General features: G+C 35.8%; 1 protein-coding gene across 8 annotated transcripts in view; it reads right to left on the bottom strand.

The window, feature by feature from the left end:
* The window catches only part of VPS13B (vacuolar protein sorting 13 homolog B), a 904863-nt gene that overhangs the window by 162988 nt on the left and 722957 nt on the right, over window positions 1-18918 (bottom strand). For all 8 annotated transcript variants that reach the window (XM_010385612.2, XM_030937293.1, XM_010385613.2 and 5 more), the window contains exons 36-37: window positions 18238-18645; window positions 758-960 (exon numbers count right to left, since the gene is read on the bottom strand). In XM_010385612.2, coding sequence (XP_010383914.1) covers window positions 758-960; window positions 18238-18645 — 611 coding nt within the window. The remainder of the gene's footprint in view (window positions 1-757; window positions 961-18237; window positions 18646-18918) is intronic.

Below are 18918 nucleotides of genomic sequence, written 5' to 3'. Positions count from 1 at the left end.
CTCTAGCCTGGGTGACAGAGCAAGACCCTGTCTCAAAAAGAAAAGTCTACACATAAAAAAAAAAAATTCAACCCAGCAATTCCACTCCTAGTTATATATCTAAGAGAAATGAAAACATATGTCCACACAAAAAGTCGTACACAAATGTTCACAGCAGCATTATTTATAGCAGTCAAAAGTGGAAAGAACCCAAATGTCTATCAACTGATGAATCAATACATAAAATATGGTATATCCAGATGATGGAATATTATTTGGCCATAAAAAGGAATAAAATATTGACACTTGGTAAACATGAATGAACCTTGAAAACACTCTAAGTGAAAGAAGTAGTCACAAAAGACCACAGGTTATATGATTCTATCTATATGAAATGTCAAGAATACGTAAATCTATAGAGACAGAAAGTAGATTAGTGGTTTCCTAGGCCTGATGAGGGGGTTAGAGGGTAATGCGACTAGCTGCTAATGGATATGGGTTTTTTTGTTGGTGGTAATGAAAATGTTCTGAAATTGACTGTGGTAATGATTGTGCAACTCTGCAAATATGCTTAAAAAACCCACTGAATTGTATACTTTAAATAGGTAGAGTGTCTGGTGTATGAATTATATCTCAATAAAGTTGTGGAAAATTTAACAAGTAGCAATCTGACAAATACCCTTTCTTACCACACATTTAAAATTTAGTGAAACAGTTCAAAAACTGAACAGAGGCTAGTTAATAACCTATGAAAAAAATATGGCCAATACCCACAGACCTGTAGCAGACCTCCTCTTAAGTCAATGGATATTTTTGGTATGGATTGCTCCGGGCCTGGATTGCCGCTGTGTTTACACCATTTAGCTTCCAGATTGGCAGTAGCACAACATGGTCCTATCAGAATGCGGCTTCTTTCTTTGAGACTTGTTTTAAGGAGAAAATCGTTTATAGTGAGTAGAAATGATGATCCAAGAATTATGCCTGAAAAAAAAATAGAGAAGAGTATATAATTCATCCTCATCAAAAAAATGTTTGGGAAAGAACTATCTGTATTTTTGAAGGTATTAATTCGTCCTTTGTCAGAGTCTTCTTGCTCAGTTGGCAGTCCACCACCGTTTCATGCCATTTATACAGAGTTCTAGTTATAAAGCAGGTATACCTCATTCACATTCCTAACAAAGTAATATTTGCCAAAACATTATGACTTTTTCCATGTGTGAGCATTTTAAGTTTTATGAGTAGAGACATTTTCATTAAGTTGTGCAAGTTTTTCAAGCAACTACATTAAGAATAAGAACAGCTGCTTCATTTGTCTATTGTTAACATGATGGGAAAGGGTAATTTTCTGTGATTTCGTACAGTAACAGAGTGCAGTATATTACTTTGCTAGACACTCAAGTTTTTTACTGGCTCATGTTAAAATTCAAAACAATCAAAATATATAACATGTGTTTTCTAAAAATTTTAGTTTAATCCAAACTTCACACATCATAACCACTTGAAGTTTACAAAGTCTTAAAAACAGATAGTGGCAGGTTAGATTTATGAGAAAAACTATATGCTATAGTTCAAAGTAAATATACCCAGAAAAGGAATACACTTTAAAATGTAGGTTTTCTTTTGAACTTAAAATAGGAGTGTAGATCAAAACGTTTTCATAAAACCAATGGCACATTTTAAGATATTTAGATGCAAAGTTAGAGTGGTGAGTTAACTTTCCTCCCAAGGAGCTCATATTCTAAATTGTCATAGTGAATATTGAATTTCACCAGACCACGTTTGTAATGCCCATGGCTTATTTTTCTAATGATATTTGATCCCTAAAAAAGATGAAAGATTAAAAAACACCTTAGGCCCATAGTATATGCATGTTTCAAAGTACAGTAACCACACTGACTTTTCAATTCTGTAGAGACTTGAAAATTTCATATAAGTTGTATATTCCTACTGCAGAAATAAGATATTCAACCTCTAATCCTCCACAGAAGGCATCACACCCACAAAAGCATTAGAGATAAGACTTTTGTTTAAAAATAATCATGGTGGAAATCCATTGCTTAAAATGTTTCATCAAATTGTGAAACTGAAACTACCATTTCATTTACAATTATCTTGATTCAAAGCTTTCACTCAGTCTAAACAAACAAATAAACAAGCAAAAAAAGCACCCCAGAAAATAAAAGAAATAGAAACAGGCCCCAAAATACCCCCAAATAAAAAACTATCTTTATTAACAGAGTCCATAACTTAAGCCATAATTTTCTGACTTAACAGCATTACCTTTCTAAAATATCTAAAACTTCTAAAAGTAAACATTTGCTAAATGAAATATATCTATTCATCATCCAGAAATTTGCCATAAAGGCATAAAAGTATAGCCTTAATTCAGTACAATTATTTAGTAAATGAGCATTAACAGAATGTCAGGATTACATCATCTTTTATTTTCAAATACACATATCTTTGTACAACCCCACACTGACATACCTAATTAATTGTTTGTAATCTTAGTGTGATAGTCATATTGAATCCTTGTACACAGTGTTTAATGCCAAAGGCCACCTAGTTTGCTTATTTTATTTAATGGTTATCATTGTCTCTTCAGGCACCCAGACTGAAAACCTCAGGTCCTCTTTGAAGGCTCTTATTTCCTTTGACAAATTTCTAAAACTTATCAATTTCTATTTCATTCTCTCCAATTCCATTATTTTAAAACATCAAAGAAGAGACACCTGAATAATATGAGTGACTGAAAGAGAAGATCACACCATTTTCAAGCTCTAGTACTGACCACGCTGGAGGCAAGGACCAGCTTATTCAGTGTAGTCCTGGGCACAACAGTAGCTATTCAGGACATGTTCCATTGAACTGAATTAACAGTTTAGAATCTGATTCTATTTTTCAGCTGCCTCAACATGTTTCTTAATTGGTAGACAGGAAATAAAACCGCTTACATCTTCGGTTTCATTTTGTACCACTGTAACATAACAAGGCTGGATGGAACAGATCTAGAAATCATCTACTTCAAGTCCTCTCACTTTAAAAAAAAAAAAAAAAAAAAAAGCTTTCTATTTTGAAATAACTTTGGACCTACATAAAATTTGAAAAAACATACTGTATAACATTCCTGTATACCCTTCACCTAGCTAAGTAACTTTAGTGCAAATACTGGAATCAGGAAATCCACATCGATACAATACTTTCAAATAATCTACACATCTTTTTAAAATTTTGCCATTTTTCCCACTACTTTCCTCTTTCTGGTCCAGGATTCAACCTAGGATCCCCGCTGAATTTAATCATCAAAGCTTCTCAGTATTCTTTAATATGTGACAGATCCCCCAGCTTTCTTTGTCTTTCATGACCTCAATACTGTGGAATAACCCAGGACAATCATTCTGCAACATGTCTGTCAGTTGGGGTTTATCTGATGTTTTCTTGTGATTAGAATGAGGTTATGCATTTTTGGCAATACCACAGAAGTGACACCCTTAGTGCATCATATTGGTGTATGTGATATTTAATATTTTATTATTTACAATATTAACTCTGATCATATGGCTAAAGTGGTGTCTGCCACATTTTGCCGCTGTAAAGTTAACACTGTCCCCTTGTAAATAAGTATTTTTGTGGGAGAGACACTTGGAGGTTATGCAAATATGCTCTTTTTCTTCAAACTTTCACCCACTAATGTTAGCATCCACCAGTAGTCTCACCTGCAATGATTTATTGTGGTGTGTGATAATGGTGGTTTCCTATTTCCCTTATTTAGAGCTGTCCCTTCTAGTGCCTGCCCACTTTGGTAGCACATATACTAGAGCTGTCCCTTCTACCTCATATACTAATTATTTATTTATATCAGTATGGACTCATGAATATTCATTTTTATGGGTTATAATCCAATACTATCATTATTTACATTGTTGCTTACTCTGAACTAGCTTTGGCCATTGGGAGCCCTTTAAGATGGTCCCTGTGTCCTTTCAGTATATGCTCTTCTTTTGTTTGTTTGTTTTTTTTTGAGACAGAGTCTCACTCTGTCACATAGGCTGGAGTGCAGTGGCGTGATCTTGGCTCACTGCAACCTCTGCCTCCTGGGTTCCAGCGATTCTCCTGCCTCAGCCTCCCAAACAGCTTGGATTACAGGTGCCCACCACCATGCCCGGCTAATTTTTGTCTTTTTAGTAGAGATGGGGTTTCACCATGTTGGCCAAGCTGGTCTCAAACTCCTGACCTTGGTTGATCTGCACATCTTGGCCTCTCAAAGTGCTGGGAATACAGGTGTAAGCCACTGCACCTGGCCTATGCCCATTATTTTTTGAGAACTTCTTTACTTTCAGGACACAAAATATTTCAGGCTCATCTTGTATTTTTCTCACCCCATCTCCAGCACCAGCCATTTCTCCAAGCAGCTCTGGTTTCTTTTGTTGAAGAATGGTATCTAGAAACCAAAATCTGGGTGGTAGGTATGCTCGTTGCTACTGGGGTGTCACTGCTGCTAGCCCCTTTTAGCAGAGCTAAGAAGTATATATATGTATAGCAACCCCTGTATACCTACATATCTTTGTCTCTCTCTCTCTGTCCACTGGTAAATATATTAAAAACCATGAATTCATACTGATACCTCAGATTCAAATCCAACAGCACAGAGTGGTTTCCAGCCTTCTCCCCTTCCTTATTTGTAACCTCTTTCTATGACCGTGAGAAACTTGCTAAGTACCTCTTCAGGTGTGTCTGTTTCTAATCCACCCTAAACCATCACTTGGAGTGGTCAAAATTAAAGCAAAAGAACTAAGAAAGCCATAAAGAACAAGTTTATGGAAGCAAAGGTAATTATCTACTAAAGAAAAGTCAGAAAAGGTTGATATTTATTCCTGGAAGTCTCTTTAGGAATGTGCTTGACAACATTTTGTCTACAAAGCATACAGAGGAATGAGATTCCTTTCTCACTCTATAGTGGCTTTCATTTAAAAAAGAGTATTTGTAAGCATGATAAAATCTTATATTTGTAGAAATAACATAATACATATAGAATTTGGATCATATTAGGTCTTTCTATTATGCAGGAACCACTTTAAAATACCGATATTGTACTAAATACTGATGTTGTACTAAAATTATAAGGATTTGTCTTAAAAGAACTAGTACTGAAATGTCAAAATTCATATCATTCCATATTATGCATATCACTTGCAAAGTGCCTAATCTCTTAGAGAACTTAAGTAGAGTTGATGGAAGGCTCTTTTTAACCCTCCCAAAGTTATACAATTACAAGTTCTTATTGACTGGGGCAAGTAGAGAATGAAATAAAAATTCCAGACTTGAATTATTACAAAACAAATATAGAAAAACCAGTTCCCTACTATTACACAAATCCTTTTTTTTTTTTTCTCCTTGGGGACAGAGAATGGGATAGCTAGAATTCTCAAGAGAGTAAAGATAAAGGTAGTGACAGAAATATCAGGAAAATGGTGTAGAATTAGGAAGCCAATGATCACACAAACATTTGGGAAGCTGGAACAAGAAGAAAGTGGGCCAGACTCAAGTGAGCACTAAGGAGGACCAGAGGACGCACAATGTGCTTCAGAAATAGAGGCCCTGCAATGAAGGCAGGCACTGAGCTAGCTATAGCTATGTTCCGGTGACAACAGAATCCAATGACTGGTTTGCTGGAAACAGTCTAGCAGGTTGTGGAACTTGCCACACTTTATGGGACTTTATGTTTGATATTCTCTGGAGATTGATTTGGTTCCAGAATGAGCATAATATTCAATGAAAACTACTAAGGTATAATAATACTTTTGGGAACATGACCCTTCCTCTTGCTCCCTGGTCTTGAGGTTAAGAAAATTAAGGCCCTGGAACTGCTGGCAGTCAGCATGTGGAGCCTAAGGGCCGAAGCTGCATAAAGCAGAGGGAAGAAATCTAACAGACTCAAACTCATCCTTTTTTATGGCTGCATAGTATTCGCAGCAAACTATCGCAAGAACAGAGAACCAAACACCGCATGTTCTTACTCATAGGTGGGAACTGAACAATGAGATCACTTGGACTCGGGAAGGGGAACATCACACAACAGGGCCCATTATGGGGAGGGGGGAGGGGGGATTGCATTGGGAGTTATACCTGATGTAAATGACGAGTTGATGGGTGCTGACGAGTTGATGGGTGCAGCACACCAACATGGCACAAGTATACACATGTAACAAACCTGCATGTTATGCACATGTACCCTAGAACTTAAAGTATAATAAAAAAAAGAAAAAAAGAAAGAAATCTAACAGACTCTTCCATGCCTCAGGACAACAGTGGTTTGGAGATTTTCACATATGTGACAACTGCTTAAACCAGTTTAGGCTGGATTTTCTGCCAATCTGAAGTGTCACAAATAATACCTTTAACCAATGGGATTTCAATAAGTAATCTTCAGTTTTCTATTCTCCCCTTGAACTAATATTACAGCAAACTTCTCTACTCTCATGGCTTAAACCATAATATCTGTCCTTATGACACAGTATCTAAAACCAGGCCCGTAACTCAGGCCTACCAGCACCAATCATGAGCTTGTTTAAACACACAAATGACACTGAGAATTTAATAAGATGCTAATGTTTGCAGTGAGGACACAGGAACAGCCATTGCCAGAAAGTATTAAGAAAATACAAAATCCGCAGATATAAATATGTCCGGCCTGGTCCTTTTTGTCCTTTTTCTTTCTTGCCATATACCTATGTGGAAATTCAGTGTGGTTCAATTTTGAAACTTACACAACTGATACAACTCATCCCCATGTGCCTTCCTTGTCTGCTACACATACTGCACACACCAACCTGTTGCGACTCCATTCCTCAATGAGAGAACACAGTTATCTGTAGTACCACAGAAAGATTCACCCACAGATATCAGCTTTTAAGTTTAAAACAGATATTTCCTTTGAACATGGATACTCCTACATTAAAAAAAGCTACAACATAATAATAAAAATGTTAGTTAAGTGCTTTTAATCTTGGAACCAGTATTTATTTATTTATTTAGAGACAGTCTCGCTCTGTCACCCAGGCTGGTGTTCAGTGTGTGATCTCAGTTCACTGCAACCTCCACCTCCCTGGTTCAAGCAATTCCCCTGCCTCAGCCTCCCGAGTAGCTGGGATTACAGGCACAAACCACCATGTCCAGCTTTTTTTTTTTTTTTTCATTTTTAGTAGAGATGGGATTTCACTGCATTGGTCAGGCTGGTCTCCAACCTTTGACCCCGTGATCTGCCTGCCTCAGCCTCCCAAAGTGTTGGGATCACAAGTGTGAGCCAGTATTTATTAAGAGCTTGTGATAACTTAATAGCAATAAAGGGTGGTGATGAATTTCACAAAGGGTCACTTATAGATGGTAAACCAAATTATACACTTTTACCACAATATATGAAAGTAATCCCTGGGACTCATGACAGGGTTATTAATTTTCCTTTCCCCTTTCTTTCACTCTGAGAAGCTAGCCCGTGGGACATCAGGCCTTTCTTTTTTTTCCCAGGAAACATACTAAGTATCTTCCTTATTTTGAATCTTATATATTAACACACATATAAACTTAGGGCCACAGAGAATACTCAGAGTTCATGTAAACTAGATATTTACACATCCAACAACCTGGTATAAATGACAACAGAAAGTGAGTTAAGGCATGTGTTCTTCTTCCTAGGGGGACGAATGCACCATTGGACAAAATGTCTACAAGTAAAAATTATAAAGAGCTACCTTCTTAACAATGTAACATTGGAAAAGGCCTGAATAATTTTGTAAAGTTCTGTGTGTGTGTTTATAGCAAATAAGACAAATGTTTATATTTGTTCTAGCTCATGAGTACACAGGCATTTGATGAATTACCCTGTGCATTTTCAGTACTTGTATTTTTTCCCTAAATTTCTAAAAACAATAAAGACAAAAGTTTTAAAAATACGCTTCAAAAGTTTAGGATATAAAATTATCACTTAAATGTTTAAAAGCATGAATATTATTAGAGTTATTTACCCAATTGTTGATCATTTTTTTAAAACTTTAAATTCTGAAACAACTTTAGGCTTTCAGCAAAGTTGATATCCTTCACCCAGCTTCTCAATGTTAATAACTTACATAAAATCAGATTACGATTCTTAAAAACCATTAAATTTGCAGTGATATAATACTACTAATTTAAAGACCTTTCAATCTTACCAGCTTCTCCTCCAATGTCCTTTTTCCGTTTCAGGATGCCACTCAGGATCCCATGTTGCACTTAGTGATTATGTGATCAGGTCACTTTGACCAAGCGTGTGGTATGACTTCTTCTACCTCCTTTCCTTCAACAGAATGCTTTCCTGATGAATTTTCCTGCTTTTTCCAAAAATCTATGTTTATCTTTTAAATTTAAGTTTTAGAAAACTAATGGCAGATATTTAATTAAACTAAATGAGGTGTAGCAACATTGAGAAATAATTTTAGAAACAACTGGTATGATAAACAGAACCAATCATGCTTTGTTTGAATACTGACATACTTTTCATTGAGTATAAAAATGTACTTCAAGGAACAAATAGTTCAATGACTTTTAAAATACTCCTTCAGAAGACTAATAAATGCAAACCACTTGTTTTGGAAAATGTTTACAAAGTGCTGCCAGCCCTATATTGTCAGTATCTACTAGACCCTTAGTAAAGCTCCTAGTTTCTACATGCTGACTGAGCAAAATGCAATCTAAATCGAGCTTCTATATATCATTAGAAAGAGTAGTCAATGATGACATTGCTAGCAAAGCATATCCAGGTAATTATTTTATCCAGCTGTAAGTAATCTAAGGCTACTAGAAAATCAGCAAGCATGTGTTAGATACCTCCAGAGGCTGATTTGCATAACAGTGAAGCATCAGAAAACCTCAAAATGTGAAAAGGACAAAATTTTGGAAGTATTGTCTGTAAAGACATAACAAATCCCTCAAAAATAAAGTCTTCCATTCCTTCAACCAATTTTGTTGAAGCAGATAAAAATGGCATTTGGGTGCTCTAGCAATGAAAAAAATGTGTTCCTCCCCACCCTTTATCAGAATATGTAAGTTGATCAGATCCTATTTAATTATATTGAATTCTGTAATAAGCCTATATATAGACAGCGTGCATATGTGTGTGTGTATGTGTGTGTGTGTGTGTGTGTGTGTGTGTGTGTGTGTATGCAGAGAGAGAGAGAGAGAACCTATTAATAAAGTAAACTAAAATACAGGAAGAAATGATATATGGGACAACATAACAAAACCAGATAACTACATGGACACTGACATTTGAGCTGTAAAAGATGCCAGTATTCCCCAACAAATGAACTTAAAAGTCTAGTCATCAAAATAATAGACCAAATGGGTGGCCAGGCTGCTAACATGTTTCCCTTCTCAAAGCACCTGATGATTTCTCATAGGTGAGATTTCCATTCCCCAGGGACTGTGACTTAGTCCTTACTGGTAAGTAAAAGCTGGGACCTCCTAGTTTAATTCAAACCTCTTTGTTTGGACATAAGAAAATGGCAAAACAAGTAACTGGAAGAGTTTTTTCTTTCCCATAAAAAAAGGCAGAATTTGTCATGAAAGATGAAGTGCCTACTGAGCTGGCTACTCACACATAGCCATTGTCTGGGAAAGGTATTTTTTTATGAAATGCTTTAGAACTCTAGGATCCTGGAAAAATGAAAGCTAAAAATACCAAAGGGTGATGGAGGATATGCTTTGCCTCCTTCTTCCCCTCCAATCTGCCACCATGCTCACTGTTTTTACAGTTGTGTTAGTTTATTAGAAAAATAAAACTTGATTGGATCATGTGGTTACGTTAAAAAAAAAAGCAGACTGGCAGATCTGACTGTGCATACTGGAAAGTGTATGACAACCTTTTTACATAGGAAAGAATAAGAGCAAATACATACTTGAAAAGTTTCTGGGATGAACACAGTAGCTGGTTAATTGAATTATGCAAGGAAACTGCTGGAGAATCAAATTTTTTAAAGTAAGTTACATGAATGAAAAAATTGGTATAAACTTACTCAAATAATGTTGAAAACAACATGACTTGCTAAGTAATTTACTGCAGTGCCTTAGAAAATGGTCTTGATCTACAGAATTCAATATTTGAAAGACTGGTAAAACAGAAAGGCTAGCAGTCAGGAGATGTGTGTTATAATCTCAACTCCACCATATGGTATCCCTAGGCAAACCACTTAACCTCTCCACTCTGTACTCAATGAGGGAGTTAAGACCCAAGGTTCCTTGACACTTAGTGGACCCACATAGTAATGGTGGCCCATGAGGTAGTTTTAGTATTCCTAAGAACCTAAAAGAAATCATGAATTTGTCTGAGACTAAGTTGTGGAGGTGTTCTGAAGTTTTTATTTGTTTGTTTTGGTTATAATTGTATCAAGTTGGTATAGTTAGCTATCTAATACTAAATGCAGTGTGTCCAGACCATGAGGTCAATGGGAGGAAAGGATAATAAGGGTTATTGATAAAAAAGGATGACCTTCAAGGTATTTTTCAGCTCTGATATTTAGTAATCTATGACCTCTATATTCATGTGGTGTGATTTTGGGGAAAGGAAGATAGAAAAAGACCAATATTTACTGAGCACTTAATTTGTACCAAGCAATGGTTGGGTACTCCACATACATTACATCACCTAATGCTCTCAAAGTCCTATACATTAAATATTTTTGCCTTCATTTGGGAAATGCACTACAGAGTAACTTTTGACACAACCAACTGGTCAGTAAGTAGCAGGGCTGGGGTGCAGATTCTGTCTGCCTCTTTACAGCACCATGTTGCTTTATACAAACTACTGCTATTAGTTCTTAGTAATTTCATTTTTCTAACTGGTAACTGGGTTGTAAATAAATGCTTTGTCCTGTCCTCATTTCCCTTGCTCAGCCTCAGTATGTTATGCCAAAATAGCCAACAAGTCCAGGGGACAAACCAGGGAGTAAAAGAACATCTAAGATATGTCGTCAGTTACTCATCACTGTCAGGGTTGCTTCGCTAGAAGCTTTCCTAGCAAACAGCTTACTGGCTTATATGGACAAGGGGGCAATCTGCTGTGACCACAGGCAAGACTAAATGCTGTCACAAATTCAGTAGAATGGGGGATAGAGATTTACCTCTAATCTTTTATTTTTCCACACTCCTTGGGTTGGGGCTACAATACTTGTCCATTTTACTTAGTACTAACCTAATAGGGGCTATCATTAGGATCTAAGGAGAGGCCATTAAGAAAGAAAGTCTCTAGTACTTAATTATTAGGGCTGGAAACATCCTTCTCCAATAACATTTTGTACAGTGAGATAGCTGCATGTTAATTGACAGCATTTTTGTTGTCTCAAAGACCCTTTTTTCTCCAAGAAACACAATATTTAATATGTGTATATGTAAAATTTGTATCAGTTGTTTTTTTCCAAATGTATCTATTAATAAATCTAGTGAAAAGGTTCTTTATCATATGATAAAAGAAAAAACACTATTTTTTTTTTCTAGAGTATATAGGACACACAAGGTCCAATGTAATGGCACACAATTCTAAAACAAATACCCTGAGGCCAGCAGTTTTCTAGCAAAGAGTATAGATTAAATTTGGAATTTGGTAACTAAAACTGATAGCCAGAAATGACTAATTTGGCTAAAGATAAGATCTGAAGGTGGATTTACATGGAAGACTATAATGACTACACTGGATTTCTCATTAGAAGGGCGCAGAGTCTTATGAAGACTTCATATTCCCCAAGAGAACCATATTTACACAATTAACAATTCTTTTGTTGGGAAAAAAGCTTTTCATTATTGCATGTGGACACATGTGGGCTGTGTAAAAATACAAGGGATGTGTAACACACGGTAAACAGAAAGTAATGATCTTAAACAGGCCAAATCCTTGAACTCGTCATTAATAAATGTCTCTCTTGCATTCAGCTACCCCGGCTGCTGGGAGCCTGTTTTCTTCAAGTACTTCAAACACTGAAATCCAGGAACATTTATTATTTTAATCCATTACAGGCAGTGCTTGATTTAACTTTATTGGTTGCGGTGGTGGTGGTGGTGGTTATAAGTGGGGGTACAGCAATGTTCTTTTACACATCATTTCAAAAGGGCTTAATTATATTTTATAGTTTAGGCCAGGAATTCTGCTTGTTTTTTTGTCTAACAAGGTTCAAATGGAGTTCAGGTCAGTGATGAATCAGAAGAAAAAGTCAGAGATGGTTATCTCTCTGAAATGAGCTCATCTCCCTCTACGAAAGGCTGGGCAGGTACATCATGTTCACTACACCACAGCACATGAGATCGCTCTGATATCCTAAGTTTGTTGCTTATTAGATAATTTTTATTTTTATGCAGCTTTGAAATACATACATCAGAAACTCAACCCAGTGTATATCTTCTGTATCTCTGAAGTTACTCTCCTATGCATTTTAAAGGCTTCCCTTTGGAATCCAAAACAGCTATGGCAACCACACAGCACTAAAACAAAAAATGTACATAAAGGACATTTTAAGAAATGCACAAGCTCTTTATCACAGGACAATGAATATATCTCCCAAAATAAAATCTGTAGAATACTGTATTTACATAATTTGGTTAAACAAAACAATACATGACTAGGTAAGCACGGCCGAGGAGCACATACCTCCTAGTGTCTTTTTTTTTAAATGTCAAACAGTCATAATTTTTAATCTCCTTCCTTGAGGGTGTGAAAAAAATCTTTTCTAAAGTAGTGGTAATTAATAATGTCTAGTGTATATAACAGTTACAGCAAGGAGAATATAATTTTTATGTTGAGATGTCTTCTCCATTGCACATAATTTCTAAGAAGTGGACAGGAGAATGACAGTATCTCATATATTTATGGTTTTTATTCTCATCATATTAGAAAACATAATATGGGACATTTTTTGAAAAAAGTTAAGATAATTTTACTTGTTCTTCTTATTTCCCAGCCAATTTTTAGAAATTCCTGTTCTACCTTTTTTTCAAATGCCTGAACGTTCACCAGGATATACAGAAATATATCATAGTCAGAAATTATCAGCAATCTACAGGTAATTTAAAGGTGAAAAAAGAAGTACATGCCAGTTTATCAGTAGCAACTTTGAACCTTGTTATAAAGTAATAGGAGGGAATCTGACCAGGATTAATAGTGGTACTCAGTCCTGGGAGGGGAGGTGTCATGTTTCACGGACCCTAGGCCATCTGTTCTTTCCCCCCACATTTTACTTCTGCAAAACCATAAACGCACCTCTACCTCAGGGACTATAGAAAGGCATTAGAATTCTTCTGCTTTTCATTATCACAAGATTCAGTAACTCATTTCATTGTCAAGATAATCCCCTTTTACTCTTTCTTTTGCGCTTGTGGGGTATGCCAAAATGACGAATAAAAACCCAGATGTTACAGACCCAATGAGGTCTCCACCTTTCCTTGAGTGTTGGGTTTAAGCTACTTGGGACATAGTGTCAAAAATGACAGGACCCTGATGCCCACACCCAATATTCATTAAGGTTTGTTAGTGATTTGTATAGCTGTCTACAAGCTGTATTTCCACTTCAATCCTCAGTGGCTGCTTAAAAGTTAAGTTTATCCTCTGGTTTAACTGTCAAAGAACTCACTTCCTATTGTTCAGGCATTGGACAGAGATGCTATTTCTTTCTAACAGTAACAAAAGTCTTTGGGGTGTTGTAATTGGCTGGTTATTGCAACATATTATTTTAGGTGGTCATATCTAATTTAATATTTTATTTCCCCTTAGGCTAACTTGCATCTCTGCAGCATTCAAAGCTTATGACAACACCTTATAAGATTTTACTTGGAAGATCCAGTTAACTATAGAATGAAAAGTTGGAGCTCCACTTTTTATTAATTAATGACCTGGTTTCACTTTTCAATATATGAAAAGAAACTTTAGGTTCTTTACATTTTATTGGTCCTGAATTCAGTGAACATGAGAAAAGGCATTTTGTATATGTGAAAAATAATGTGGTTATGCTTTCTCTACTTTTGTTTATTCAGAAAGATAAGTACATCTGGATGACAGAGGCTGGGGTAGTGAAAGTTACGTAAACCATAGCCCTTTGATTAGAAGGAGTTCAACTCACTGTTTTTGGCTTGGGTGAAAAATCACCCAAGTCCTTATGGACAGGGGATCCTTCTAACTTCTTCCGAATTCTGATTAAAATGCCAGCCAAGAGGACCTCATTAAGGTTCTCCCTCCAATCTTTTGTGGCATCTAACTTGCTCATATTCTATTTTCCTTTTCCTTATCTACATACATGGAGGCTGCCAATCTAAGTGCCCCTGAGAAAGAGCAAGGCAGCCTAAAGTACAGCTAGTTCACAGCTCTCAACTGCAGGCTCATTTGTTGAAATCTAAGGAGTGCCGCCCAAATAGAGCCATAATTTACTCAGACAAGGGGAGCTAAAATCTGTAGCTCACTCTCCACCCTGCCTCTGGAAAGTGCTACACTGCAAGTTCACAATTTATAGCTACATACTTATGGTTTCTCCAAAGCTACATATTTCAAATGGTAAAAAAAGATTGTGTTGTATATGCATGTAAAGGAAACTTTTTTTTTTTTTCCCAGAAAATACTACAGAATGGGATGGATTTAATGAATAGCAAAATAAACATTATCGGCCTTAAAATATTTTAAAATATATGATATAATTTCTAAAGGAGATGTACTTTTAATACAATCATAGGATTTTCAGCAATATTATACGCCAACCTTAAAAATACAAGCATTACCTCTACTGAAATCAGAACTTTCGGGTCATTTTACCAAAGATTCATGAGAGAACGTAAGTATTCTAACAGAAACAGGAGTCAGGTTATTCTAAGTCACTGCAACACCAGTATCTGCAGAGTGGAATTTAAAAAAAAGTCAAATCCCATGAAACTCCCATAGTTTAGGGTTAAATAATAATGCAGGAGGCTAAGAAGAACTGGTAGATATTTTTTGTAAAGTAGAAAATATTTAACCATTTCGTTTCATTCCAAACGATAACAGGAATTCCTTTAACTGCCTCAGTCAACAATTTATAAATATTTAGTTTTATAAATCAGTAAATAAATCTGAAAGCACAGATAATATAAATGTATTTGCAATGCCTGGGGGAGAAAATTCACTTACCCCTTTCCATCATATTATTTCCTTTTCACATACACTTCCTGTAAACTTATGATGGTTTAGATGACAAAAAAATTACAATCATTAGGTGAACTCAAATATTTTTGTACCTTTGACAAATAAAGAAACATACCTAAAACACATTCTCAATGGTGTTTCTCTAAATATTACTTAGCACACAAGATTCTTCTAGCATTACAAATCTATTTCGGCTTCTAAATTAAAACTCATATGGAAAGGACCGTTTTACCCTGTTTATATAACATTGTCACATAAAGAGTGTTAAAAAAATACTTCACTAAAAATAGCTTGCGTAAGTTAGGGATTAGAGTAGTTTCTGCTGCTATAATTGTTCCTTTGTAGTTTTTTCCATGATGTTTTTGCACAGTGTTTTTGACTGTGTTTATTAAAGTCAGCACATCAAAAAGGATCAAAGAGAAAGTGAGTGAGAACCAAAGAAACCCCAAGTGTGTTGTCTCATTGGGGAGTTATGCAGATTCGCATAAACAAGTGCAAATTGTTGAGGTTTTAATGAAAATTTTCTACAATTATTTTATCTGAAGTCATTCTATACAATAACATCTGTACAGCAGATGGCTATACTGTACCAAGGCAATGCTCCTTTTTCTTTCTGTTTAATAGTACATCTGAGATGACTACTTTTGTCACTGTGCTCAATTTGGTTCAGCAAATAATTTTGAAAAGTGCAGCTGCTGCAGATGGTCACAACAGTTATATAAACTGTAAAATCAAAGACACAGTTAAGTATTTCTGTATTAGATTCAAACTATAAAACTCTGACATGAACTCCATTGAGCTCAAAGATATACTACAGTATAAACAATTTCAGTTGAATGTAGAACGATGTCACTTGAAAACTACAAAAAGAAATATGACTACTGGTAGGAGGCTTTTATGTGAGTATATTTGTTTTTTGGTGGTGGATAGTTTTTATCACTCATCAAAATTATACTTTGAATATATGTTTGCATGTATTTTATCCAAATTGCAAAGCATGCATTTTTAAGACATTTACACAATGAAATTAACATTCAAAGCTTATGTTTTATTTTAAAAATATAGCTAAAATCAACTTTTTTGAAAAAAATACGTGGCAATCTCTTAATCACAATTTTCCAAGAAATCAGTCCTTATAACTATAAGTTAATAAATCTTATTTCAACCTTGCCAACTTTGTTATCATCCTAAACTGTTTGAGTATGCATAAAGAAAAAACTGTAGTAAAAATAGAGTTCGGTGTTCATTATAGTCTCATAACAACAAAATTGTTCCTATTAAGTAGTTAACCTCAACTCTGATTTGATGCAAATAATTATTTTAAAACATTTGCTGGACACTACACGTTAGAGTTGTATAAAGTATGTTTAGTCAAAGCTATAGTTGCTATTTTTGTGTTTAACTATGTTTAAGAACAGCACTGTACAAGGATTGAGGGTATGTAGTTTTTCTTACATAAAGGGGGAAAAAACAAGTTCCAAAACTAGAGTTTACTAATTTGTACAGCTTAGTGAGAAAAGGATTTTTAATATTTTAGAGGTGTTTCCCAAAGACAGACACCATTAAACGTGGAAAAAATATGAGTAACGAATAAAAAAAGCTATGAGGATGATAAAAGAAGAACCTAAAAGTGAGTACAGTATGTTTAAATTCTTCCATTTTGTTTGAATCTTAACCTTTCCCTGCTATGATTAAGGTACAATTGGAAAGGCATGGGAACAGACCCAGTGTTGTCTGGGTTGTAATTTATTTGTGGATAGACCAGATACTGTAGCCTCCAGTATTTCATAGTCTTTCATGTCCCATGAACCTTACCTTTTTCACTTGTAACTTTTAAGACAACTAAAAAAAAATACAGAGCTTTTAATTGGCTTGGTCACAAATATTTCTGATGAGAAAGAAATAAATCATCCATGTTTGGTCTAAAATTCAGGCTTCTCAACTATAAAACTTTTCCTTTCTCTTTTAACTACTGTGCCCAAACTGGCTATGTGGAACTAAGTTACAGTAAGTCTACAGCTGCCATTTAATTACTTTTTGATAAGCAACTAAGGTGCATATAAGGATTTGCTTTATCCCCTGCACTATCCCCAATCCCCAATTTCCCCCCACAAATTAAAGTGGGAAAATACAAGGTTCCCCTTTGCTACATTTACTTTGAGAGCAAAATTTCTGGCCCTGTGCCCTGAAATTTTACAGTAGCAGTTTCTGTGATTGAAAACTGCTATTTCCCACCTGTGCCTTGCCTTTTCTCTTCCCCTCCTCACAATCCTTCTGCCCATCCTTTTTGAAAAAGTATATAACAATTTGGTCATGGTAACAGAAGTGGAAAATGTAGATGTCACTGCCAGTTGATTTCTCACCTCTCCTCCCATCAATGGCATTCACTTTGCAGAGTCTGTACCCCACTTTGCTAGGTTAGGCACAGAAGCACAGCTTTTCATTGCCAGGTGTTGCTGCCTGATAAAATGTCTCAACCACATTCTTGCAAAGTTGAACCTTGGCTTCTGTTACACTTTGTGTAGCATATCTGCCACAACACCAACTTTTCTAAGTAAATGGTTACCAGTGACTTAATGCCATGCATCAGAATCACCCATAGTGCTTGCTGAAGCACAGATTGCTGGGCTCCATGCCCAGTATTTCGGATTCAGTAGGTCATGGATGGGGTCTGAGAATTTGCATTTGTAACAATTTCCCAGGTGATGCTGATGCTGCTAGTCCTGAGATCACATTTTGAGAACCACTCTTCTAATGGTTCACAAACCTTGATATACTGTTGTTCCACTATAGCTGTTTTAGGTAAAAAGGAATTTAGGAATTAAGAGTTTTAGACACCTGGAAGAACATGCCTCAAGAGGAGGACAGGAACATAAGACATTAAAATATCTATACTTAAAGGATTTGTTCTAAAATTATCTCTAAAAATAAAGTCACAACCAGAAATGTCCTAATCTCTAATGGCCTTTATAACTTTTAACTTCTACATAATATAAATCTTCAGAATGATGCATTTTCAGATGTTAACAAATCATATTGCTTGTTCTGTCTCCCCGCTCCCCTTTTCTGTGACTTACCAGGTACTTTTTGTGCTGCTTTGACACTAAGGCTTCCATTGAGGTTTGAGAGAGATGCTAACAGGCATGGTTTACTGGTATGGGGTACAGTTTCCATGGAGATCACAATCTGAGTAGTTTGAACAGAAATTTTTTGAAAGCAGGAAACAGCTCTCCACATGTTTTCTTGAGCTGAAATCTTTTGCACTCCATCACCATGAACTTTGGGTTTAGACAACTTTCCACGGTAATATTTGGAGACTGGAAGATCATCCTTATTCACCATGGTGTTGGACATGGCTGAAGTCTCTTCATTATGTGCTGAACTGTGTGCATTTTTTATCTTCTTTAAAAAAAGGTGTATCTGATCCAATTTGGTGAAACTCAGGTTTGCTTTCAAAGGCTTTGATATATCCAAATTGACATCCGCTATAAAAGTAAAAAAGATAAAACAATTATTGAAGCTTTCTTATTGAATATAAGCCTTTACTTCTCTGTCAAGCTCTTATTTAAAAGTGTCCCAAGATCCATATTATTGACTCATTAGGATGCCAGAACATGATATATCTCTTACTCATCACTTAATGATTCTTTCTATGTTGTTACTTGAAGGAGTACTCTCCCTGGACTACTTGCATGCCTACATTCCTGGCCAATCCCTATGACAGCCTTGCTATCCATGTGTGGCCCTGATACAGCGAG

This window comes from Rhinopithecus roxellana, chromosome 9 (genome assembly GCF_007565055.1).
Source record: "Rhinopithecus roxellana isolate Shanxi Qingling chromosome 9, ASM756505v1, whole genome shotgun sequence".
Classification (NCBI taxonomy): domain Eukaryota; kingdom Metazoa; phylum Chordata; class Mammalia; order Primates; family Cercopithecidae; genus Rhinopithecus; species Rhinopithecus roxellana.
Note: the sequence above shows the minus strand (reverse complement) of the source record. Positions and strands in the feature narration are given on the sequence as shown.